General features: G+C 43.9%; 1 protein-coding gene across 1 annotated transcript in view; it reads right to left on the bottom strand.

Annotated features, from left to right (window-relative positions):
- Nucleotides 1-27,481, bottom strand: part of STXBP3 (syntaxin binding protein 3) — a 193,476-nt gene extending 165,995 nt beyond the window's left edge. Inside the window, exon 1 of the mRNA XM_077452712.1 lies at nt 27,323-27,481. Within this exon, the coding sequence (XP_077308838.1) occupies nt 27,323-27,359 (37 nt within the window). The 5' untranslated portion in view covers nt 27,360-27,481. The remainder of the gene's footprint in view (nt 1-27,322) is intronic.
- Nucleotides 27,482-27,801: the final 320 nt, after the last annotated feature.

Genomic DNA, 27,801 nt, shown 5'->3' with positions numbered 1-27,801 from the left:
GTTTTAACGCCCAAAGGGTTAAATGTTGACTTTGATTTAAACAGTTTTATTTCTGACAATTTTTTTCCTCCTCTCTTTAAATTAAATGAGAGATTTTAATATTTTTTATGAACTTCAAATGAAAGTGTATGATTTTTTTGTGATGTTTTGGAGGATGGCAGTGGGTGAGATCTTATATACTTAAATACATGCACGTGTTCTGGTTAGATACGCTGATCATCCACCAGGGGGCAGTGGACTGACTGGGAACAAATTTTTTTAAATTACATTAGTCTATTTTTTGTACCAATTGCAATTTTAATAATATATCTGCATACAGGATATTAGGGCCTGTCTTGATGCCCGGAGCGCAGACCGGCTGCTATTTTATGTCTATTTACAAGTCTCGCATATCACCGCTCGTCTGTGTACTCCGTTGGTAGGACAATGGACACTATAAGTAAGTAAGCTGCCGGGTGACGCCGTGGCCCCTCCCCACTGAGGAAGTTCAGATGAACATAGGAGCCACACACGGATGAAGTCACCCGCTGAAACAAACAGGACACGGTTGTGCTATATGCCTGTATCGTTTTTAACTCATGCGAGTAGTCTGCATTTGGGCTTAAATCAACTTTAAATGTTTGCACAGCAAGCCCTTAGATCTCCCCTTTCTTTATATATACGGTTTGATGCCTCCACTGAGTGTATCGATCTGGGGGAGAAGTTCTAATTGATCTGGTTTGCTACCTACCGTTTGAGGGGGACCTGCTTGCATGACTACCTGTTAACTCAGGGGTACATGATTTGAGGTGAGCATAGAAATTATATTGTAGGTGGAGGGTCTGTCACCATTATTGAAATAGCTGATCTTCACTGGTGGAGTAATCTTTTCATCTTTCTGGAATTATAAAGCTTGTCAGTTCAGAAAAAGGGGGCAGAGAGCTGAAATTACACTCTGCAGAAGTTTGGAGAGCTCAGAGAACAGATTGAAGGGAAGGGACACACTTTCCTTCACACGGAAACACAGCTGAGCCTGTCGATCTGCTGGAGATTGCTCTCCTGTCACCATTTTCCTCTTGGCGTCAGGAAAACTTATCAGAAGTTATTCATGCTGATAGAGGAACGAAGCAGCAGACAGAAATTACACTGGTTGCTCTGGATTGGGACAAGTACACCACTGTAGACCAGGGGTTCCCAACCAGTGGCCCGGGGGCCGCATGTGGCCCGCTGAGCCTTCTGAAGTGGCCCACGACCTCCTGCTTTGGGATAGCAATTTCTCAAGCCCTGATCATGGGTTACCGACCCACCATCCCAGAGCATCAGTGTTTTAAATGAAGCCAGCGGTAGAGGAAGCAAGCTGCTGCAGAGGATGCTTCCTGTATAGCGCCGACTCCTGTCCCAAGCAGAGCGATACCAAATGCATTCTGCCTGGGACAGCAACAGCCAGCAATACCTTTAATAACAACATTCTTCCATTCAGGTAAGTTTATTACTAAAAGCAGTATATATATTGGCATATCTGTTCTGCATTGGTTACTGGGCTGCTTTCAAACAGATCTGCAGCGCATTGCACCTTCGGATTACCTGCACTGAGTCATAGACTTCTGTTATCTGTGGGTTTGGTGCGCTTTCAGAAAGTGCACCACACCTGCAGGATATAATAGACATTGATGGCAAAGTGCAGCAAACCTGCAGGAAAGCCACAGGTGCACTATGCTACACCCACAGTGCAGGTAAACTATCACACATCAGCCTTAGACCCCTTTTCACATGATTGGGTCAACCCACGCGGACCCTCCATTCACCTCTATGGACGACTTGTGTCCATTTGCACCCACCTACCTCCAATCTGATCCACAAAAAAAAAAAAAAAAAAAAAAAAAAAAAAAAAGGTTGGGCACCCCTGCTGTAGATGGATATGCCTTGTTACTGACTGAGGTTTACAACCTTTATACATAGAAAATAAGAAAAAAAAAAAAAAAAAAAAAAAAAAAAAAACACACACACACACACACACACAACTACTCCTGGGCTAGAAGAGAGATGTTATTGTCCCTATTGTAAAATAATGGTGGCAGCTTTTGTAGTGCAAATAGGAATTCCCAGAGGTAGATTTAACCACTTCCCGACCGCCGCACGACGATGTACGTCGACAGAATGGCACGGGCAGGCATAAGGGCGTACATGTACGTCCCTGCCTTCCTGCGGGTCGGGGGCCCGATCGGGTCCCCGCCCGGTGCCTGCGGCGGTCGGTATTCGTTCGGGAGCGATCCCAGACGAAGGGGCGGCCATTCATTCATGGCCACCCCCTCGCGATTGCTCCCGACGAATAGAAATCGTTCGTGACATCACTTCCTCTCCTGTAATGTAAACACAGGAGATAAGTGATGTAATCTCTCCTCCGTGTCGGTATTTTTCGTTCCGACACCGAGGAGAGAGGATCGGTGAGTTGCACCAACACGACACTACACAGTAGAACATGCCAGGCACACTCACACCCCCCCGATCACCCCCCCCCCAATTACCCCTGCCCCCCAGTCACAGTGACACCAATGTCATTTTTTTTTTTTTTTTTTGCATTGGTGTCATTTGTGACTGTAATAACTGTTGGGGCAGTTAGGGTTAGCCCCTTTAGTTCTAATGTACCCCCCCAATAAAGGTTTAACCCCGTGATCACCCCCCGTCGCCAGTGTCACTAAGGCTGGGTTCACATTGCAGCAGTTTATGAGAACGAATGTGATTCGCACCGCACTGCAAATCACATCCGATCTCTGTGCGATTCGAGTTCAGCCATACAGATAGTATGGCTGAATTCGCATCGCACCCGCCGCAAATTCGCACGGGACCCTTTTTTTGGCCCGCAGCAGAATCGGATCGCATGGGTGTTCACACCATGCGATCCGAGTTTGCAGATCGCACTGCGATATGCGAACTGATCTGGGGGTGTCATCAACATTTCACTGACACTCCCAGCAGTTCGCATAGGGCAGTGTGAACTGCCGCCGGGAGGCATGCGATGCGGGAACCCGCCGCGGATTCGTGGCGTTCCCGCATCGCTCCAGTGTGAACCCAGCCTAATAAGCGATCATTTTTCTGATCGCTGTATTAGTGTCACAGGTGACGCTAGTTAGGTAGGTAGGTATTTAGGTTCGCCGCAGCTTTTTATAGCGCCAGGGACCCCCATATACTACCGCATAAAGCCCCCTGATTGCCCCCTAGTTAACCCTTTCACCAGTGATCACCATATAACTGTTACAGGTGACGCTGGTTGGTTAGTTATTTTTTTACAGTTTCAGGGCACCCGCCATTTATTACCTAGTCTCACTAGTGTACCCCTAAATTTAGGGGTGTCTACTTTCCAAAATGGGGTCATTTGGGGGGGGGGGGGGTTTGTGCCATCTTGGCATTTTATGGCCTTCAAAACTGTAACGCCCTTAGAAAGCCTGAAGGCGGTGCTTGGTTTTCGGGGCCCCATACGCGGCTAGGCTCCCAAAAAGTCCCACATATGTGGTATCCCCGTACTCAGGAGAAGCAGCAGAATTTATTTTGGGGTGTCATTTCACATATGCCCATAGCATGTATGAGCAATATATCATTTAGTGAAAACTTTGTGTAAAAAAAAAAAAAATATATTTTTTTTTTGTCATTATTCAATCGCTTGAGGCAAAAAAATAAAATATTCAATGGGCTCAACATGCAACTTATCAATTTCCTTAGGGGGTCTACTTTCCAAAATGGGGTCATTTGGGGGGGTTTTGTACTGCCCTGCCATTTTAGCACCTCAAGAAATGAGATAGGCAGTCGTAAACTAAAAGCTGCGTAAATTCCAGAAAACGTACCTTAGTTTGTAGATGTGACAACTTTTGCGCAAACCAATAAATATACAATTATTGACTTTTTTTTTACCAAAGACATGTGGCTGAATACATTTTGGCCTAAATGTATGACTAAAATTGAGTTTATTGGATTTTTCTAATAACAAAAAGTAGAAAATATCATTTTTTTTCAAAATTTGCAGTCTTTTTACGTTTATATCGCAAAAAATAAAAATCGCAGAGGCAATCAAATACCATCAAAAGAAAGCTCTATTTGTGGGAAGAAAAGGACGCAAATTTTGTTTGGGTACAACATTGCATGACCGCGCAATTACCAGTTAAAGCAGCGCAGTGCCAAATTGTAAAAAGACCTCTGGTCATTGACCAGCAAAATGGTCCGGTCTGAAAGTGGTTAAAGTGGGTTCTAGGAGGTTATTCAACCATGTTAGAAGGCTGGCCGCATTTGTAGGAGGAGTCTGAGGGAATATTATAATAAAATACACACACACCTCCAGAGCCTTTGTCGGATCATTTCCGGGTTCACAGGGCCTACACGCGTCACTTCCGGTTTTCACAGGGGCCTCGTTGGTTCCCTCTCCTGGCACTCGCGTTTCCGGTGGGTGCGGGCGGATGGCATCGGCAGAGGGTCACCCATGCCGCTCAGGTGTCAGCCTGTTCTCAGCGGGGGGCAGCACGTTCGCAGGGGGATGTCGGAGCAAGGGGGGGGGTCCGTCCAGTCAAAGTTGGGGTCTGCCTGCTTTTGCCACAGGTGTGCAAAAACTGGTTGAGTCACATGTCACCATGGGTAAATAGATGGGAGATTGTAAGGGGATGGTGGACATAAGGGGATGAGAGAGGAGAGGAGGGGTTCAACAGAGGGCCTGCATCGGATGCAACACGTTCCATTCACAGTGGGCTTTAAATGTATTCACTTAGCCTACCATAGAGGTATCTCATGACTGGGATCTTGTAGTATGCCATGTTGGGATATGCAGCAGGCAGTTCACAAAGGCTAATCTTGAGGACCTGTCCTTTGACCCCTGCAACATCATCATGGCTATGGCGTATAATGTAGATCAGTGTCAAGGAAGACACATTCTTACAGAATCAAGCAGGTTTTGTGCAGCTACTGTATGTCAGGCTCTACCGCATGATGCATGTTCCAGTCAAACAGATATAACTTAATTGGCTTCATGATAAGCCCACAATTTATTAACCAAACACAGCAGGGGGCGTCAGCCAATCACAGCAGGGGAGGTCTGCTCGGTTGGGGGGGGGGGGGGGGGGGGGGAGACGACGCGCGCGCTTGTTCTTCCATGGGAATTCCGGTATGTGCACAGCAGGGGTAGTTGGGAGGTAGCTACCATAGTTCGCAGTGGTGTCATCTTTTCGGGGGATAGATTTTTTTTTCAGTTGGTGCATTTTTCCATCTTGCATTGGTGAGGGGGACAGAGAAGCCAGCTGGTCTGTCGCTGGAGGTCCGGGGGAAGGGCGACACATGCTGGGAGTTAATTCATGTAACTGAGCATGAGAATTTTATTCTGGTGTCAATAAGTGCCCCGAGTACACTGTATGATAGGGGTTAATACTAGATCTGTCAGTTTCTGGCTGGGTTTCCACAGATTTGTCAGCATCAGTCGTTGTTCGCAGCATTCCTATCGCAGCTTTTCGATCATAGAATTTCTGTCATGGCATTTAGTTCGCAACATTTCATTCGTAGCATTGTCATTTGTAGCATTTCTATCGTATCAATTTTCCTGTCGTAGCATTTTCCCGTGTAGCTTTTATTCATAGCATTTCCTGTCGTAGAGTTTCCTGTGTAGCTTTCTTTCGTAGCGTTTTTCCTGTGGTAGCATTGTGCCATCGTAGCATTTCTGTTAGCTAATGCTCACATCCAGGGTCTGTCACGTCTACGGATCCATACGGGCTGAGGTTTCATTTTTAATTGATTGACGTCCCACAATTTTCTCACCTGTATACCATACGTGTCATACATGCACGTTCACAGTTACACATTTACTACTGTCCACCACAGTCTGTGGGTACATCAGCCCTCAGTGTTTGTTTTAAATTACCTGTCCTGGCACTGCAGGTTGCTCGGGCTTGCTTACTGCATACACTAGGGTGGTGGTGCCATTAGGTTCACATCCACACGCTGTTGGTCTTGTCATTTCTGCACCTACATCCTCATACTTGTCAGGTACGAAGGGGTGTTGTTCATGGGTTGATTGTCTGTTCTCATTTCCCTAGTTGTGTTTCCTTAGATCAGGGCATGATGCGCATTCCAGAAGCGACAAATTCACATTCATCTCTCCATCGCCGCATGGGGGTTCAGTGCATGGTAACACCCCATCAGGTAGGGGGAGACCATACCAAACTCATAGCAGAGTTTCATCACTGGTGTACCCCTTTCCCAGCCTCAGCTGGGGGGAGGATTTGAATTTTTATCAGGTTGTTATTCTCGACTCCGTCCCAACCTTTTCCATCCATCAGCACAGAACATGTTTCTGTGCATGATTCTTAACCCAGATTCATGCGGTACATAATGCGCTCTTAACGTCCATGCTACAATAGTTAGACAGGATGGATGGAATAATAGCTTGTTTGGCTAGAGCGGAGGTGTCAGCTGCGAGCCGACTCCTGCTCTTCTCAGTGCGCCTGCAGGTGATGTTGGAATTACTTCACAGTGACATGTGGAACTGGGGGCTAGCCTGGTCGCACACCATCAATCTGGCCAATGGTTCTTTATCCAGAGTATTGTGAGGGCTTCTACCAAGGGTGGGAAGGTTTCATAGGTGCATGCTTCTGGCTTTCGCGGCATGTTGCCTCTGCAATTTGGCCATCTGCCAATACCATCAAGTATCTATCAGGTGACCAGCATTTCATGCCCCTACAAACTCCTGTCAGTCTGTCCATTTTTGCAGCTCACCCTCTCTCAGCCATGATAAAGGGTAGTCAGGGATGTTCTTTGGCACGGCTACCAGTTACCGGCCAGGTTTTCGTGGATTTCAGACTTCCTGTCTCCTACCCTTGGCACAGTTTCCATTTAGTGCTTTAGGCAGTTCCCTTTTACTATGCTTACATCTCCATGATTAGAATAGAGGGACAAGCCAGGGGTTTGTGGTCATTACTCTACCACATGAACGGTGTCGGATTAAAATGTATATGTCCTTCCTTGCAATATTCCTCTGGTCAGCTCTTTCTCCCTTCCCCATGCATCCTCTCACTATGAACAGTTCATTCCTATGTCCAGGTTTACCTTCCATATTAGGCTCATATCCTAAACCCTTTTTTGGATATTCGTCAGGATCGGAGGCCACGTTTGTGGGTCCCGAACAGGGTGTCCCTTCTTTTATCATCATCTGGTACATGAGGCACTGGAGTTCCTTCCATTTTAGCAGTTACATACGCAATCCCCTTTTGTAGTCATCCAGGCTTTCGCTATTTTCTGGACAGATGGCGGTTGCTGGCCCTTCATCAAAGCTTTTACATCACACCTACTTCGTGTCTATTTTTGCCCTCTTTTAGGCATACTGACCAGCTAGGCCAAGGCACACTGCAGGTCTTTTAGTTAGGATTATCACATTTCCAAGTGAATACAAATGTGTAAGAGAGGACCAAGTTGTTACCATTAGTGTTAAACAAAAGGTTCAATGGCATAAGGTGGGTCATCCCATATGATGAGAATATCATTGATGTACAGTATACAGTGGATATAAAAAAAAAATCAAAAAAAAAAAATCTACATACCCCTGTTGAAATGTCAGGTTTCTGTGATGTAAAAAAAAAAAAAAAAAAAAAAAAAGGGAGAGAAAGATAAATACATTTCTGAACATTTTCCACTTTTAATGTGACCTATAAAAACTGTACAACTCAGTTGAACAACAAACTGAAACCATTTAAGTGGATGGAAGTAAAAATAATAAAATTAAAAAATATGGTTGCATAAGTGTGCACACCCTTTAATGAATAGTTTGTTGAAGCACCTTTTGATTTTATTACAGCATTCCGTGAGTCTATCAGAATTGCACATCTTGACTCTTTGCAAAAACACTCCAAATCTGTTAGATTGAGAGGGCATCTCCTATGCACAGCCCTCTTCAGAGCACTCCACAGATTTTCAATGGGATTCAGGTCATTTTAAAACTTTAATATTTTTTTCCGGGTGAAGCCATTCCCCGATTTGGATTTATGCTTGGAGTTGTGATAATGAAAGATGAGGTTCCTTTTTCTAGCAGAAGGCTGAAGGGTTTGTGCCAATAGGGACTGGTATTTAGAAATGTTCATAAATTCCCTCTACCTTGACTAAGGCCCCTGTTCCAGCTGAAGAAAAACAGCCCCAAAGCATGATGCTGCCCTCCATCATGCTTTACTGTGGGTATGGTGTTCTTTTGGTGATGTGCAATGTTTTTTCACCAAACATATCTTTTGGAATTATGGCCAAAAAGTTAGAGGAAGTAAACCCTGATGGGTTTACTTCCTCTTTCATTCCCTGCAAAGGCAAAGCATTATGGACTACTATGCATCGCATAGTAGTCCATTATGTGTCACTTACCTGACACAGGGGCCAGCGAAGTCACCGCTGTTCCCTGTAGTCCGGCGCATCCATCTTCTCGGTGGGGTCTCGCAGCTCTGCCGTTGTCATTCGGTGAAGCCGCGATGACGTCACTCCCACGCATGCGCACGGGAGCCGACACGTGCGGCATCTTCGTCATTGACGATGCCGCGCTCAGTGCGCCGCTTTCTACGGCGCATGCGCCGTAGACAGCGGTGCCTATCTTCGGGCAAATATCTCCTAAACCGTATAGGTTTAGGAGATATTTCTTGGACCTACAGGTAAGCCTTAACCTAGGCTTACATGTAGGTCAAAGTGGTTTGTAAGGGTTTACACTTACCACTTTAAACTTTGGTTTCATCAGACCATAACACATTTCCCACGTGCTTTTGGGAGACTTCAGATGTATTTTTGCAAAATTAAGCTGGGCTTGGATGTTTTTCTTCGTACGAAAAGGCTTCAGTCTTGCCACTACCCCATAGCCCAGACATACGAATAATATGCGAGGATTATTGTCACACGTAACACACAGTCAGTACTTGCCAGATATTCCTGCAGCTCCTTTAATGTTGCTATAGGCCTCTTGGCAGCCTCCCTGACCAGTTTTCTTCTAGTCTATTCATCAATTTTGGTATATCTAATGCCTTGGATATTCTTTTGTACCCTTCTCCCAACTGATACCTTTTAACAATGAGATCCCTCTGATGCTTTAGAAGCTATTTGCAGACCATTGCTTTTGCTGTAATATGCGACTAAGAAAATATCAGGAAAGATCTACTAGAATAGCTGAACTTTATTTGGGTTAATCAGGAGACACTTTAAATGAAAGCAGGCGTGTACTGACTCCTATTTAACATGAGTTTGACTGCGATTGCCTAATTCTGAACACCGCTACATCCCCAGTTATAAGAGGGTGTGCACACTTATGCAACCACATTATTTTAGTTTGTTTTTGAGTTGTACAATTGATAGGTGGGAAAAGTTCTGAAATTATCTGTCTTTTTTTTACATCACAGAAATCTAACATTTTGACAGGGGTGTTTAGACTTTTTATATCCACTGTATGTTTTAAAAAAAAAAAAAAATGATGTGGGCTGCATCTGTATTAGTCCAAACACAGACCATGCCCACCAACCCATGGTGAGGTTGGCATAGCATTGTGCAAAGGACAAGCCCAGGGCTGTGTGCTTTCTTTGGAGAGAATAAGCCCCCTGAACATATATCTCCTTTAGCTCCGGAGTTACTTTTATCACTTTATTTTGCTTTCTATTTCACCTTTTTTATACGTTGAAATAGTTGATACATGTGTAGCACTCCCTACCTTTTTAGTGGTATTTTTGATAGTGTAGGGTGTAGAGATGGGTAAATTTGGCCAGGGCCATGTCACTTTGCTGGGCCTGGTTGTGGATTCAAGGTTGGGAGTGTCAGGACAAAGAGGAGGTGAGACCTGAGTGGCAGGAAACCCCATGTGAGAGAACTGACGGAAAAAAAAAAAAAAAAAAAAAAAATTAGGTTCAAGGCTGGAGTTCGGGTTCAGGCTGAGGCCCGGGAGTTCAGACATCCCAGAGCTGGATAGCCGGAGGTGACTCCAGGGAGGCCGAAGTCAGGCCCCTGGAGCAGGAGTCATGTAGCGCTGGAGTAATACCAGGACGTCCCAGGCGGGGATGTACCGGACTGCGCAGAACGAGGAAGTAGAAACTAAGAGGAGGAAGAAGACTGGGAAACTACCTTCTGTGAGTAGAGCATGGACTGTTGTTGGGAGAGTGCAAAGGGAGCGCAAACCCAGTGGATCTATTCACAACCTTTATGCTGTGTATCCAAGGACCACAGTATAAAAACACTTCTCAGGGCTAGTGAAGGAGGTTGCACACTGCAAGTCATGGAAATAGGTGGTGAGGCCTAGGACCTTGAGTGTCAACATCCACAGTATTATTCAGAGTGATGCTCATCTGCCCATAGCGAGAGTGCGCTAAAGAAAGAGAAAGCAGAGAGGGATCGCTGACAGGGAAATGTAATCCACAAAGCTACGGCTATGATTTAATATTCCCTTTCATTTCAAATTTGGGATTTAACAGGGCATCTCATATCCTTCATTATACCGCCCTATTGATGTATTCCCAAATAAAGCAACTTTAAAAAGTTCAGAGTGAAGTGCTGCATGTATGGAATCGCATTTCAAGGATCGGAATCGGAGCAGGCTGACAAAAGGTAAATGAGCAAAATCAGCAGGTCCCAAGGGGGTAGTGCGATACACATGTAACAAAAGTGTTTCATCTGTCAGTGTGTGTGTGTGTGTATTTGTACAGTAGGTCTGCACACGCATGTGTATGCATGCAAAGCTACCTGTCCAAGTGTGATGTGTATGTTGTCCATGGGTATATGTAATCGTGTGCTCAAGGAAAATATGCATAGCTCCTGTAGCACATTATCCAAGACTGAGGATCTTCACGTGAATTTATGATCAATTTAATATGAATAAATCATGAAAAAATGATTAACAGCCATTCAGTTTGTTTGCTGTGATTATGTTTTTGTGGCCAATATAGCATACATTTTTTAGTGGTGTCACTTCTAAGCACATATCTAGCATCGTAATAAGCTTTTATTTCTAAAAATGATTTAAAGCTGAGGTCCACCCTAAAGTGGACCTTCCGCTCATTGGTATCCTCCCCCCCTCCGGCGCCACAATTGGCACCTTTCAGGGGGGAGGGGGGGTGCAGTTACCTGGATAATCCAGGTAACTGCACCCACTTCTGGGATAGCTCTCTGTGGAAAGGGGCGTAGATCTACGCCCCTTTCTGAAAGTCCCCCGCTGCCTGCTGGGAAACACACAGATCCCAGAGGCAGCGGGTCCATCCTTATTGCGCAGCGCGACTCGCGCATGCGCAGTAGGGAACCAGGAAATGAAGCCGAAAGGCTCCACTTCCTGATTCCCATACCCAAGATGGTGGCGGCAGCACCCGAGTGACGATCGAGAGATCGGCTTCGGGTGCCGACATCGCGGGCGCTCTGGGCAGGTAAGTGTCCTTATTTTAAAAGTCAGCAGCTGCTGTATTTGTAGCTGCTGGCTTTTAAAAAAAAAAAAAAAAAAAAAAAAACGGCGGACTCCGCTTTAATGGTTTAAAGCTAAATTTTTATCTACTTTGATTCATTGTAACTTTAGGTCTCTTAAGCCTCATACACACGATCAGACTTTGTACAAACTTTCCTGTGGATTTTTGTACAAAGGGCGTCGGCCGAGAACTTGTATTGCATACACACAGCAGGACTTTTTCAGCCAACTTTCACCAAACCGCGTGGTTTTTCTGCTCTTTACCGCCACCTTTGGTCAACTTCTGTATTGTTGTCTGATCATGCCTGTTTGTACTTTGTACAAAAGTCCTATGGTTTTCTGTACACACGATCAGACTTTGCTCCATGGGACTTTTGTTGCCAGAAAGTTTGTCCGTTCGCACAGCCAACAAAAGTCAGATGAAAACCAAAAAAGTTTGTCCGATGGAGCGTACACACAGTCGGATGTTGCTCCAAAACAGCTAATTTGCATGTTTGTTGTCAAAAAGTCTGATAGTGTGTATGGGCCTTTAGCCTGCTTTTACATGCTGGTATTTTAGTCCGGTATGTCTGTTATATCTTTGGTAGGGGGCCACCAAGTGGTATACTGCAGCAGAGCACCCCCCCCCCCCCCTACACACACACGTACATAATCTGCTTCTTCTGAGTAGGGGACACGCTAATCGCTCGGGCTGTGCTGCCATTCACTGCAGCACATGCCAATCAGTGGGTCCCAGGCAATGACTTATGGCTGGCACCTGTTGATTGGCTGAGTGAATGACAGAAGAGAGCTCTGCTTAGGTAAACACAAAGCTCTCTGCTGAAAGCGGCAATGTGTCTTTTTCTCCCTGCAAAGCAGAGAGTAAAATCCAGCATATTGCTTAGTGAAAACACAGCACACAGTAAATATTATAGGCACACAGTTAAGCCTTATATTGCCCCTAGATGTTAACCACTTTCCAGCCAGTGTTATTAGTGCAGCAACAGTGCATATATTTTTTTTAGCATTGATCACTGTATTAAATTACACTGGTGACGTCACTGGCAGTTAGTCCGTTCCCTTACCAGTGTCCAGTTACTGTCAGATTGCCCACTGAACATCACAGTCCCACTATAAGCTGCCAATTGTCACCATTGGTAATATAAAAATTATATATATATGATTTATTTTACTACCAATGGTGACAAATTTCCAATATACATACGCACACCATAGTTTGTATACGCTATAGCTTTCACACAAACCAATATATATACACTTATAGGGTTTATTTTTATTTTTTTTCCCCAAAGACCTGTAGCAGAATACATTTGGGCCAAGATTTGACTAGAGAACGCACCAGAGGAGGTCAATCGGTCCCATATTTGAATTGTTTGGAAAGGTAAGGTCACTAAAAAGCAACGACTCTTTGCGAATCGACTTCAAGTGGCCCTCCAGTTGGACCCAGAGATTGGATGAAGAATGGTGAAACCAAATTGGCAATATATGTGCCTTGTGGTGCAAAGAAGCATCGGGAACCCCGGCTCCCCCCTCAGCCTTCGGAAGGGCAAGAGTGTCATATTTTATCCTGGGCCAGGCTGCTTTCCATATGAAACTAGAGTTTCCTAAAATACGAGGTAGGTATATAGATAGGGATTGTTTGGAATAGGTATAGGAACCGAGTGAGGACATCCATTTTCAGAACATTCACTCTTCCTAACCAAGATAGCCATTTGGTTGTGTACGTGGTCAAATCCGCTTGTGTTTTGAGGAGTAGGGAGGTGAAGTTCCACAGAAAGAGTCGGGATGCGTACCCTGGTATGTTGATTCCTAAATAGCAAATAGAAATGGAGCCAGTCTAAAAAGGGAACGAAGATGAAAAGTTGTTGTGGAGCCACCCCTGGCAAGGATATAGTGAGGATTTCCAATTTACTATGATTCACTTTAACTGCTTCTGCCCCGAAAGATTTTACCCCTTTCCTGACCAGAGCACTTTTTGTGATTCGGCTCTGCGTCACTTTAACTGACAATTGCGCGGTCGTGCGACTTGCACCCAAACAAAATTGATGTCCCTTTCCCCCCCTCCCCCCACAAATAGAGCTTTTTTGGAGGTATTTCATCACCTCTGCGTTTTGTTTTTTTATTAAAAAGAGCACCGATTTTGAAGGGAAAAAAAAAATTAGAATATATATTTTTTTTTTTTTTTTTTACTTTTTAGGCTGACATATACACACATTTTTCACCTTGTTTACATAGGCACTTCCCCGTCCTGCGGCTCTGCTAGCCCCGTCATTTAAAGGGGAAGTACAGGTAAGCCCATTTGCCCACCGCTGCCATTGTGCAGACGTAGAACGGTGTGCAGCGGTCAGCAAGTGGTTAAAGTTACTAACCAAACCGAATCCCTCAAATTCCCGGATTATCTAAGGTCAATGAAATGCGAGGTTGGGTCACAAATATCAATAGGTCGTTTGCAAAGAGAGCGAGTTTAGTATGAACAGGACTCACCACAATACCATGAATGGAGGGGTTATTTTGCAGGGCAATAGCTAAATGCTCCATAGTGAGGACGTATAAAAAGAAGGGGGGGTGGTGGGAACAGAGGGCATCCTTGTAGTGTCCCATTATGGATATGAAATGCGGAGGGGACAACGAGCCATTTATTCGGATACTAGCCGATGGAGAGGAATAAAGAGACATTATCCCTGATATAATTTGGGGTCCAAGTACTATCTACTGTAGTGACAAGCAAAGAAATTGCCAGTCAACGTGATCAAATGCCTTCTCAGTATCAACCATTAAGACGCAGAGGGGGATATTATGGGTGCGGCATAGTCAGTTAGGGCAGGGGTTGACAAATTTGCTTGGAATCTAGGAGCCAGCTAAAAAAGTTAGGAGCCAGGTCCGTGACGGCGATCTGGACCTGTCCCTGGCCTGACATGGAGACGAGTGAGGGGGAAGATAGCACCCCCAGCCCCTCACCTGTCTCCAAGTCATTGCCCATAGCTATTAGAGGGACATTTTAATTTGTTTTATTTTTTTCAAATGACGATTTTTTTAAAAATTGCATTTTAGTGTAAATATGAGATGTGAGGTCTCTCTGACCCCAGATCTCATATATAAGAGGACCTGTCATGCTTTTTTCTATTACAAGGGATTTTTACATTCCTTGTAATAGGAATAAAAGTGACACACATTTTTTTTTAAAAGAACAGTGAAAAAAAATAAAAATAAAAAGTTAAGAAAAAAAAAAAATTTTATGCGCCCTGTCCTGCCAAGCTTGCGTGCAGAAGCGAACGCATATATGAAAGCGATGTTCAAACCACACATGTGAGGTATCGCTGCGATCGGTAGAGTAAGAGCAATAATTCTAGCCCTAGACCTTCTCTGTAACTCAAAACGTGCAACCTGTATAATTTTTTAAACGTCGCCTATGGAGATTTTAAAGGGTAAAAGTTTGTCGCCATTCCATGAGCGGGCGCAATTTTGAAGCATGACATGTTGGGTATCAATTTACTCGGCGTAACATTATCTTTCACAATATAAAAAAAATTGTGCTAACTTTACTGTTGTCTTATTTTTTTTTATTAAAAAAATTATTTTTTCCCCAAAAAAAGTGCGCTTGTAAGTACGCTGTGCAAATATGGTGTGACAGACATTATTGCAACGACCACCATTTTACTCTCTAGGGTGTTAGAATAAAAAAGAAAAGTGTGTGTGTGTGTGTATTATATATATATATATATATGTGTATATATGTGTATATATATATATATATATATATATATATATATATATATATATATATATATATATATATATATATATATATATATAATGTAATGTTTAGGTGTTCTAAGTAAATGGAAGGAGATCTATTAGCATTAATGGTTGTAATTCCAACGGCCACCACAAGAGGGTGCCAGATTCCGGGAGGAATAGGATCACAGAAGAGAATAGCATCACAGAAGGCCTCAAAGCCGGGGGCTCAATTACCGGCCGCCGCTGGGGGCTCAATTACCGGCCGCCGCTGGGGGGGTCCACGGAGACAGGATACCCCCAGCTGTGCTGCCCCAGGCGCCAGTCGCTAATTCTAGTCGCCAATGCGACCTGGCGCCCGGGTTTTGTCGAGCCCTGAGTTAGGGGGAAGTGTTTTTATAGTGTTATCTCTTGCTTCACATCCACTCACAAAACCACCCTGGTCTAAATGCATTAGTAGGGGCATTAAGGGCTGTAATCTATTGGCCAACACCTTGGCATACATTTTTAGGCCGACTTCCATCAGAGAAATAGTTCTGTAGTTCACGCAAAGAGTTGGGTCCTTGTCCGGTTTTGGGATAAGGGAGATATGGGCTTCAAGTGTTTGAGGAGGCAACCCAGAGACTTCCGATAAAGGAATTAAACACTTTAGTTAACCACTTCAATACAGGGCACTTTCGTCCCCTTCCTTCCCAGCCCAATTTTCAGCTTTCATCGCTCTCGCGCTTTCAGTGACAATTGCGCGGTCATGCTACACTGTACCCAAATGAAATTTTTATCATTTTGTTCGCACAAATAGAGCTTTATTTTGGTGGTATTTATTCACGACTCCGTTTTTTATTTTTTGCGATATAAGTGCAAAAAAAAGCGGAAATTTGAAAAAAAAAAAAAAAACACAATATTTTCTTTTTTCTATTTTAAAAGAAATCCAATAAAATCAAATGTTGTCATAAATTTAAGCCAAAATGTATTCTGCTACATGTTTTTGGTAAAAAAAAAAATCCGTTAAGTGTATAATAATTGGTTTGTGTGATCACGGACATATGTACGCAAATGATCATGTACATATGTGTGCAGATAATCATTGGGACATGTGATTTTAGTGGGACATGTTTTTATTATTAGGGACATGTGTTTTTATTATTTGGGGATATGTATGTTTTGGGGACATGTGTGGAGACATTGTGTTTATACTGTGTGGTGTGTTGTGTGTTGTGTGTTTACACTAGACTGGTGATCAGTGAATAAAAATCTTTAAAAACAGCTCATACTCACTGATCATCAGCCGGCTGCAGCGATCTGCTCTCCTCTCCTCTCCTCAGCGATGACTTCTGTGTGAGGAGAGGAGGAGCCGATTGCCTAGCAACCGGCTATTTGTTTACATCAGATGACAGCCGTGATTGGACACGGCCGTCATGTGATCAGGAGGGCCAATCACAGAGCCCTCCTGCCGATCTGAGATGCGCCGTGTCCGGGTGACACGAGCACATCGGGATCGCGCCGCTGCGCGGGCACGCGCACGATCCCGCTCCTTCTGAAGGACGTTCCTGAACGTCCTATTAGAAGTAGATGGCTCCCACCCGGCCGTATATGTGCATTGGCCGGGTGGGAAGTGGTTAAAAAGGAAGTAAAAAAAGGGGAGCAAATAATTTGTAGAATTTAGGAGTAAAGCCATCAGAACCTGGACTCTCGGCCAGAAGGGGTGGTAGCTATGGCTCTTGCAACCTCGTCCTCAAGGATGAGCATTTCAAGGTCACTAATGGTTTCATCTACAACTAGGGTAGGTAATGCAGTCTTTGCTTCATAAGATGCCTTATTCTCCCCCAAAATGAGGGGTGGGGGGGCTAGAGGGCTCAACAGTAGATATATTGTAGAAATCTGTGAACGCCTGCCCAATTTTAGAGGGCAAGGAGATTGAGTCCCTGGACATGGGTTAAAAAAGTAGATGTTTTTTTGGGTGCGAGGAGCAAGCTAGTGGCCTACCACACTTATCCTGAGATTTCTATTTGTGTAGGGCAAGCTTGTCTGCAAATTTGCGTGCGGATGCCTCCTAAAGTTCCCAGAGTTGTGACCAGATCGAAGAAACCTCTGTAAGAGTTTCCACCGTTGGCGCGTGCTTATGGGCAGTTTCCAGGTTCGGGAGCTTTTGGATGGTAGCAAATATAGTAGAGCTGCACAATTGTTAAAAAACAAAAACAAAAAAAAAAAGCAATCTCGATTCACCCCCCCTGAATATCTCTCCTGCTGAGAGTAGGCGATTCTTTCATATAAAACAAGTAGAGAGTATCTGCTCACTCAGCTGTCAAAAGAAAGTATCCCAAGCAATCTGCCAAGTTTAGAACTTGAAACATTGTAACTAAACTTACTTCTTAGATCAAAGGGATATAACTTCTTGTGTAAACAAATAATCTGGGCAGTCTAGCAAGCTTTCAACCAGTTTAAATGCAGGAAGTTTAACCACTTAAAGCGGGGTTCCACCCTAAAGTGGAACCTCCGCTGATCGGAAACCCTCCCCCCCTCTGGTGTCACAATTGGCACCTTACAGGGGGGAAGGGGTGGAGATACCTGTCAAAGACAGGTATTTCCACCCACTTCCGGGCATAGACTCCCGTGTCATGTCATTTCCTGCCCTGCCGCGCTGTCTGCTGGGACACACACGGGTCCCAGTGACAGCGCGGAGAATTCCTATTGCGCTGCGCGACTCGAGCATGCGCAGTAGGGAAATGGGAAGTGAAGCCGATTCGCTTCACTTCCTGATTCCCTCACCTAGAATGGTGACTGCAGCAGCCGAGAGATCGATCGGCCTCGGCATCGCTGGAACCCGGGACAGGTGAGTGTCCATTTATTAAAAGTCAGCAGCTGTAGTATTTATAGCTGCTGGCTTTTAATATTTTTTGTTTTTCTTTAAAGTCTAAATCTTTTTCTGGCACTTTTCTTAAAATTAAAATCAATTTTTTTTTTTGCTATAAAATTACTTGGAACCCCCAAACATTATTATATAGTTTTAGCAGAGACCTTAAGGAATAAAATGGCAATTGCTGCAATATTTTATGTCACACTATATTTGCCCAGTGGTCTTTAAAATGCAATTTTTTGGGAAAAAAAAAAAAAATACACCATGTCCACTCCTTCACCGGGTTGGAGGGGAGTAAGAAAGGAATTTTTGCAATCGGGGACCAGTCTAAAGTCTGTGAAAAAAAATAGTCAATGCGACTATATGAGTGATGTATATGGGTGATGTACATGGGTGATGTACATGGGAGAAGCGGGTGCAATTCCAAGATTTAGGGTATAGCACCCTCCAGAAATCTATGAGATGCATATTATAGATAGCCCGCTTTAGGGCCTGGAGTTTACAATAAGAGATTGAAGAACATGATGTCGAATCTAAAAGAGGCTCCAATGGGGTGTTGAAAACTCCTCCAAGGATAAGCTTACCCTCCATGAAACTGGATAGGGTCTTAAAGAGGAAGTAAACCCTAATGGGTTTACTTCCTTTGTCTCCCTGCAAAGGTAAAGCATAACGGACTACTATGCATCCCATAGTAGCCCATTATGTGTCACTGACCTGACACAGGAGCCAGCGATGTCACCACTGTCCCCTGTAGTCCGGAGCACCTGCTGCATGCTGCTAACGGCGATAGTGCGCCTGTGTGTCGCTGTCTACGGCGCATGCACCGTAGACAGCTGTCACTGTCTTTTAGTAAATATCTCCTAAACCGTGTAGGTTTAGGAGATATTTCTTGGACCTACAGGTAAGCCTTAGTCTAGGCTTACCTGTAGGTCAAAGTGGTTTGTAAGTGTTTACAACCACTTTAAAAAAGGTACCCCAAAGCTGACAGGACTTGGTTAACATTTGGTAGGTAGATGTTAGCTACCATAAATTTGGTCCCCCACAGCGTAAATTTCAGAAAGACAAACCTTCCCTGTGGATTGGACAAGTATTTCTATAGGGAGCATTTGGTGGAAGGCAATAGAGACTCCCTTGGCCTTCTGTGAGGGATTTGTACTGTGAATCCACCTGTTGGAGCAGGATGGGGTGAAATCGGAATGAAAGTGTGTCTCTTGCAATAGGAGGCGCATTGATCCGCTTGTGCATTTGATAAAGGATTTGACCTTGTATAGAGGCTATATTGAGGCCATTTACGTTATAGGAGCAGAGTTTGAGCCGGGGGCGAGAACTCACCATATGATGAAGTGTTCAAGGGGGTAGATTAGACCAAGAGGAGATGGGGAAAAGAGAGGGGAAAAAAAAAAAAAAAATATCGAAGGATGAAAGGGCCAAGAGGCTGGGGGGAACAGAAGGGAGGAATAAAATACGGAGGAGAGGCAGCTAAAATAGAATGAGAGGGCACCTGGGGTTAAGTGTCCAGAGAGAACTAAATTCATGCATCTGGCACAAATCGTGCCAAGCCTATTGTGGGAGGAAGTGGTCGAAAGGAAAAATCTGAGTTGTGATCCCGGCAGCATAGCAGGCATAATAAAAGTATATGTAGCACACCGATTGAGTCATAAATAAGGCAGGAAACAATAAGTACTATAGAGGGGTACCTAAACAAGCAAGTGGAGTCTGCCTCATACACACGACCAGAACTTTCCAGCAGACTAGGTCCGACTGACTTTTCAGCGGAGTTCCGACGGACTTCCAAACGAACGGACTTGGCCACACACGAACGGACTAAGTCCGTTTGTTTTGAACGTGAAGACGTAAGACAGGACTAAAAAAGGAAGTTCAACAGCCAGTAGCCAATAGCTTCCCTTGCGTCCTTTTTGGCCCATCGGACCAGCATACAGATGAACAGTTTTCCCGATAGGAATTGAGTCCGCCTGACAGATTTGAAACATGTTCTATTTCTAGGTCTGTCAGATTTTTATAACAAAAAACGATTGGATTAGCCCACCCACGATCGGATTGTTCGACGGACTGATCCCGTCGGACCTAGTCTGACAGAAAGTCCAGCCGTGTGTGCGCGCCATGAGAAGGATCACCTCTGCCACTGTCAGAGCAAGCTACTCCACATACATAAATAGGGTAACTGAAGAGGAAAAAAATTGTTCATGAAAGAGAGGTGAAGACAAAACATTTCTATATAACCATAGTGCGCTAAACAGGCAAGCCGACATTTGGAACGCGGTCAGGGTTACTACTGCTCAGTTAAGCAACAGAAAGATCAGAATTGATATCGTTATTGAAAGTGTAACAATAATTCTCAGTACTAATCCCAAGGGCGTTGTCTTAAATATGACAATACTCCAACTGTTGGGAAAGGCAAGCGTGGATCTGGAGCATGCTCTAAAAAAACAACCCCTATAAATATTGGATAAGTATTGTAGTGTAGCGGGGGTAACGACAATCCATCGTGTGATCAACCCCAGACAGGGCAGGCACAGTGCCAGTATAGAGACCCATACTTATGTCTCTATACAGATTAATAATAATAAAATGTGTATAATTCTATACAAACATACACACACTTGACTCTAAGGCTAGGGTCATAACAGCACTATTAGTGCAAAAAAAATAAAAAAATTGAGGGAGAAGGGTGCAATGACAGTCAGTGGAATCTCTGAACGATCGTAATCTGGAGCAGCAGTAAAAATCAATCGGTACCTGTCATCTTTCCCGAACCCTAGCTAGACAAGTCGTACTAGAGAAGGGCAGAGACAGGATCTGTATTTCCAGTAATCTGTAAATCAGCAAATGTTGAACTTGCAAATGTGGCTGGTCAGGACGAATATGGATAGAGAGCATAGTGTATGGAAAACCTGTCAGAAGTCCGAGGTAACAGGAATGACCTTCTCATGTAATGTAACCAAGTCAGAATGCATTCAGAGCTCATCAGGAGAGCACCAGGTTCAGTCTTCTGGTGAAGTAGGCCGACGTGGTCTGGAACTGGAGGATGTTGACCTGGAACTTGGGTGTCTGCGACATTGTGAAAGAGGGCCAGATCCCAACAGCCTTGGACGGTCCCGTGGAGGATCCAACCAGTTTGGAATATCGATCAGATCTTGCTCGAGAAAAACAAAACAAAACAAAAATCAAAAAAAAAAAAAATCAGCTAGTTGGTCTGGGTCTGACAGGACAACTTTGTTGATATCACAGGTCACCTTGACTCTGAAGGGGTGGCCCCAGGTGTATGTAGCTCCCTCCTGAAATATCAGATCCAGCAGGGACTGGACCACTCTCTGCATGTATAGTGTATTGCGTGAGAGGTCTGGGAATAGATGAATGGAGGACCCATCAAAGTCCACTGGGCCTAGGCGCCATGCCTTGCACATTCGATCTTCTTCAGGATATAATAATGAACTCGGCATAATGCATCCCAACGGGGGCTTCCACCCTGCCCACCTACTCTGTGCACGCGGTCAAGTTCAATGGGTGAGGAAACCTCTCTTCCCAGGACCCAATTCAAGATAGATATGACAGTGGGTCACAGATCTGTACCAGATGTTGCCTCAGGTATTCCCTGCAGCCTGATGTTATTTTTGTGACTTCTATTCTCATTGTCTTCAATGCGAAGCTGGTGTTGACACATATGATGAAGATGGGCCTTAGACATAGATTCTAGAGCCGTTATACAAGCCGCATGGTAAGCTTGGGTGGTAGCCAGTGTGGACACAACCACCTCTGATGTGGAGACTTGCCTCTTTGAGGCATTTAATTACATGTGTAATGAGGCTTCCATCTTAACTGGCCAGGACTCAAAATCAGCCCTGAAGGCAGAGAGAAGAGCCTGGAGCCTCTGAGGCTGGAGGAAGCATATCTGCCAGGTCTGTCAGCGAGCATGTGGCTGGAGAAGTCACTGACCTGAGAGCAGACTCCATAGTGTCAGACTGGGAGGCTGGGAGTTCTCCAGTATTGTCTCCACTGGTGCAGGCAGCTGCAGGGAGAAGAGGAAGGAGGCTTGAGGGGAGGGCCCCCCCCCCCCACACCTTTTTTTATTGGATACATTTTATAGCGAAAAGTAAAATATAATAGAATATATTTTTATTTTTTCAGCCTTTTGTTTGTTACATGCCTGGGAAATTGCCAGTTGAAGTAGTGCAGTGTCAAATAGCAGAAAATGCTCAGGACATGAAGGGGGGGGGAACCTTCTGGAGCTGAAGTGGAGTGGTTATACAGCAGCATAAGGCTCTGTGGTTTGATCCTGACAAAAGGACGGGGGTCCCTGAAATGCAGTTCTGCCTGCCTATCCGGTGACATCGCTCTGCCTCCTGTCAGTGTGCTGCACCAGTTGTGGCTGTAGATGCCACCAACGATCCCTTTACCCATCGGGTCTGGTACCATACATTGCTGCAGTTTAAGCGGCAAACTGGACTGTCATCTTTGCATAGTTTTTATCATCTGCTGCCACTCTGGGTCGGATTAGTTCTTCTTACATGTAAGTGTGCTAATTTTTAGTCAAGTGATGACATAATGATTTTACCAACTTGTGTGGCCTGCTGCTGTGTTCTCTTACGTGTCTGCAGGAACCTGACATTGCATGTGCCAATTCAAGTATAAGTTGTAGACAGGTACATGCATTTGGTGAATGTATAATCAGCGCCGCGGAAATGGGATCTAATTAGTTTGGATTAACAGCAGGTACTATATCACTCACAATACATGTGAAAATAAAAACGTCCACTTAGTAAAGACCGCACTGAAAAAAAAAACTCAATATGTGCAAAAAATTATGATGAAACCTTCAAATTTAAAGCATCCGAAAGTAAAACCATTTAAGAGTTAACCACTTCAGCCCCGGAAGAATTTAACCCATTCCTGACCAGAGCACTTTTTACAATTTGGCACTGCATCATTTTAACTGGTAAATGTGCGGTCATGCAATGCTTTACCCAAACGAAATTTGTGCTTTTTCCCCACAAATAGAGCTTTCTTTTGATGGTATTTGATGGTCTCTGATTTTTATTTTTTGCAATATAAAAACTGAAAAAGACAGAAAAAATAAAAATAAAAAAATATAAAATATTTTCTGCTTTGTTATAAAAAAAATGTTTTAATAAACTCAATTTTAGTCATACAATTAAGCCACATGTCTTTGGTAAAAAAAATAAAAATAAGTCAATAAGCTTATATTTTATTGGTTTGCGCAAAAGTTATAGCATCTACAAACTAGGGTACATTTTCTGGAATTCCATCTCATTTCTTGAGGTGCTAAAATGGCAGGGCAGTACAAACTTCTCCTCCCCCCCCATTTTGGTAAGTAGACACCGCAAGGAAATTGCTGAGAGGCATGTTGAACAGATTGAACATTTTTTTGACACGTGATTGAAAAATTACAAAAAAATAAATAAATAAAAAAGGGACACAAAGTTGTCACTAAATTATATATTGCTCAAAACATGCCATGGGCATATGTGGAATGACACACCAAAATACATTCTGCTGCTTCTCCAGAGTATGGGGATACCACATGTAAATGCTCCATGTAAGACCACCAACTTGATGGGGAGTAAATAAGGCTGCAAAACGTTGGTTGAAGTGGTTTACAAGGGGCCGAATTTTGTAGAGCCGATCGTATTCAGGGTCACCCCCAAGGACGACAGAGTTCATGGTCGTTGAAGTGCATGAACTGCAAGATCTGCTCATATCGTGCCCTGGCCACTGAAGCAGAGAACACAGGCGTATGGTGAATTGGGTCACTGGACCAATATGACCGCATCTCACTCTTTAGTTATGCCCATGAGAAGGTATCGGCCCAGAAAGGTCTTAAATTCGGAAACCGTAATTGGTTTCCATTCTCTGGCAAGGGTCAGCTGGGGATTAGTGGCGCGGAATTGACCAGCATACAAATTGCTTTGGTCCACAATAGATCTATAGAGATCGTCTATGAAAAACAGCAAATAAAAATCAAGTGACGTAAAATCGACTGTTTCCACCTGAATTACGGGTTGGCCAGTGAATGGGGGAAGTATGGGTGCTGCACAAGTGGCGAGTTCCCAATTAGGATTGGCAAATGCAGCAGGAAGGGCACTATGGACTCGACGGGCCTGTGTTCATCTTCTTCTTGGTGGCAGTGGGACACTACTCGTGCTCGCCAGCTTGAACTGCACTTATGGGACTTGCCACGCCACCACATCATACTGCCGTGCTGGATCTACGACCAGGATGTACCAGGCCGCTGGTGCTTGCCAGTTCAACAGAAGGGATAGCGGTGCTAGTACTGGCTCTCTGCTCCATGCGAGGGACCTGTGGTTCTTGCACCTCAACGACAGCAGAAGAAGATCGGGGTCTGGTACGCCTGACCTTGGCAAATGCTGCAGTTACATGTGTTGTGTTTTGTAAATGATAGTGATTAATACTGCTCTTGGGTGAGCTGGGCGGAGGGGCTAAACACAGGTGCTAGCAGGTATCTGGGCTGATCCCACCAACACTGTGTTTTTGGGAACCCTAAACTGCTGGGGACATAGTATAGATCTGATCAGACTCACACTTTGAATGACAATTACTCAGTCATGCAACACTGTGACCATATGAAAAGCACAGTTTTTGCATAAAAAAAAAAAATATAAAAAAAAAAGTACCTGACCCTTTCCAAATACGCAGCGGCTGAAAAAAGCATAGATGTGAGCGTGTCCCATAGGAAACCATATAAACGAACTGTAGTGCATTTCTGCAACAAGCACACAAAAAATAAAAAAAAAAACACACACACACACACACGTGTAAACCAGGTCTAAGACATTTAGTAACATAATAGGGGAAAAAAAAAAAAAAAAAAGCAGATAATCGCTACTGTAAGGGCTTCATTTGTTTTTACTGTAGAACTGTAAAAAATATTTACAGTAGCGATTATTAGCTCTTTTTGTACTATAAAGGGCTCATTTTAGTTTTTTTTAACCCCATTATGTTACTGGCCGATTAATCGATTATGAAAATAGTAATCGATTAATTTCATAATCAATTAGTTGTTTCAGCCCTAGTGCCAATCACTGAAAATTTATCACATCCGATTAGGCCTTCAGTACATCGGGTGTATCTCATTTCTTGAGACACTAACAAGTCAGGAAAGTACAAATACCCCCTTTTTAGAAAGCAGACAATCCAAGGGCATGGCAAGTTTTTTTAAGTTGTATTTTTCCCCCATAATTCTTTGCAAAATTAAGTTTTTTTTTTTTTTTTTTTTTTTTTTTTAATACAAAAAAAATTTCCTATTATCAGGTTATTTCTCACACACAGCATATGCATACAACAAATTACACCCCAAAATGCATTCTGATACTCTTCCAGAGTATGGCGATACCACATGTGTGAGACTTTTACACAGCCTGGCCACATACAGAGCACCAATATTAAAGTAGCACCTTCAGGAGTTCTACAAGCATAAATGACATCTCATTTCTCAACCACCTATTACGCTTTTGAATGCCCTAGAGCACCAGGACACTGGAATGGCCCACAAAATTACCATTTTGGAAAGCAAACAACCCAACGTATAATCTGAGGCATAATGAGTCTTTTGAATGGTTTGTGTTTTCCAGAAGTTTTTTGAAAACAAAAAAACTTTTTTTTTTTTTTTTACACATAACATATTTCTAACACATAGCAAAAATGACACCCCAAAATACATTCTGCTACTGCTTCCGAGTATGGTGATGGCACATGTGAGACTTTTACACACCCTGGCCACATACAGAGGCCCAACATTGAAGTAGTACCTTCGGGTGTTCTAGGAGCATAAATTACACATCTCATTTCATTCCTATCACAGGTACTTTGATGGACTATGACAGGTACACGAGTACTCTGATGGACTGCGACGGGTACTCTTTATTGGTTGCGGGTGGCAATCAGTGTGTGTTGATGTACACTGTAAAATGGTAAAGAGATGTTACTGCAAACCGATTGTGTGTGAGGGGGGGGGGGGGGGAAGAGCTGGTAACATCTTGTTACTGCTCTGTATTTACATTTAGTGATCGGCTGTGAAAGGATCACAGCCAATCACGTAGTAAACAGCCGCCAGCCAATGGCTGTTTACCAGCGTCGGTGACGAGCAGTGTTCCCGGAAACACGCTGCCACCGACATGCGCATGCGCTGTGCAAAATGGGGTGGTACTAACTGTGATCGGCTGTGACTTCATCACAGCCGATCACGTGGTATCCATCCATGCCCAATGGCTGTTCACCCCCCTCCATGGCGAGCGGGGTCTACTTGAGGAACAGGGATGCGCATACATTCCCAATTTAAATGAACGTACGTCATATGACGCCCGCCCAGAACGAGAGATGGGACGGGCAGCAAGCGGTTAAACAGAGGCCAAGGTGGCAGCTTCCTTGGCTGAAAACGATAGTAGGGTTTACTTCCTCTTTAAAGAAAGTGAAACTGCGACCCAGAGTCAATAAAATAAAATGAGTGATTGCTTTCAAATATGTGTAAAAATTCCCCAAGATATCGATATCTACTGCAATAACAAATTCTGATTGGACCTTCAATCATAAATAAAGTGTAAAATCCAAAGTTCAAATAACATCCAAAGCTCAATAAGAGCAATTACCACAAAGTGCAAATAACTGAAAAAAAAAAAAAAAGTCCTTTTCTCACGGCCAAAAAAAACCCACACAGATACTGTACTGTAAAGTGTCTCAATACACGTGCAGATAAAAAGATCCAAAAGATGAATTTGGAGCACGTTACGTCACTTTTAGAACATGGGAGAGCGTTTCACAAAAATCTGTCTTTATGAATTCCAGGGATAAAGTTTTGTGAGTTCTACATAATCTTCAGGCCTAAATTTGTTTTTTTTAAACCATATGCAGAAAATGAGAAAATAAAGCATGCTTGCTGTGCAGAGCGTAGAGCAAAATGCACATAAAGCGAGCATAAACACGCGTACGACTATTGCCGTCATGCATTCTCGAAACGCTCAGGTGTGAATGGAGCTGAAATAAAACTGCATACAACTATAGACAATCCTGCAACAGACTGTTCATATGTCACTTGTCATGAATGGTTTGCTATGTTATGGAGTACGCAGGACACTGCCTGTAGTGGAAGGAAGGTGAGGTACTATGGACTGTGTGCAGCTCTCTCATGTCACCTCCCTCTGGGATAGAAATAGCAGACCATGACTCGTTCTGTCTATGGAGCGACACTGCAGTCTGAGGAGAATGTGTGTGTGTTACAGATGAGATATCAGCTCTGACAAGCCCGTGCAGGCCGCCACATCACCACACAGCATACTCACTCTGCCACACCGTCTCCTTCAGTCCCCTCTCCGACATATTAGCTGCCAGAAGAAACCAACTTCTCACAAACAACTTCCCTTTCAAAACCGCTCTTTAGGCCTTTCTGAGCTGATATGACATCCATTCACGTCACGCCTCTGCATCTAAAAATCCTTCAGGCACTAGAAAGGAAGTACAGGCATTTCTGTCGCCTAAGCGGTCTCCGACAAAATGGCCGCTGCGAGCTCAGTATACCCACCCAAATGATTTCCAGGAAGTGTCATTTCCACTCACTGTGAGTGAGGAAGGAGGAATATCATTACTTGACACACAGTAAGCAAACTGGTGTTTGGAATGTTTTGTTTAACCACTTCAGCTCTGGAAAGGTTTTACCCCCTTCATGGCCAGGCCATTTTTTGCTATTTAGCACTGCACTACTTTAACTGGTAATCGCACAGGCATGCAATGCTGTACCCAAACAAAATTTATATCATTTTTT

The sequence above is a fragment of the Lithobates pipiens genome, unplaced genomic scaffold, assembly GCF_037356315.1.
Source record: "Lithobates pipiens isolate NorthernLeopardFrog02 unplaced genomic scaffold, aLitPip1_a1.2 Scaffold_23, whole genome shotgun sequence".
In the NCBI taxonomy this organism is placed as follows: domain Eukaryota; kingdom Metazoa; phylum Chordata; class Amphibia; order Anura; family Ranidae; genus Lithobates; species Lithobates pipiens.
The sequence above is the reverse complement of the archived record's forward strand: the minus strand, read 5'-3'. Positions and strand labels throughout refer to the sequence as shown.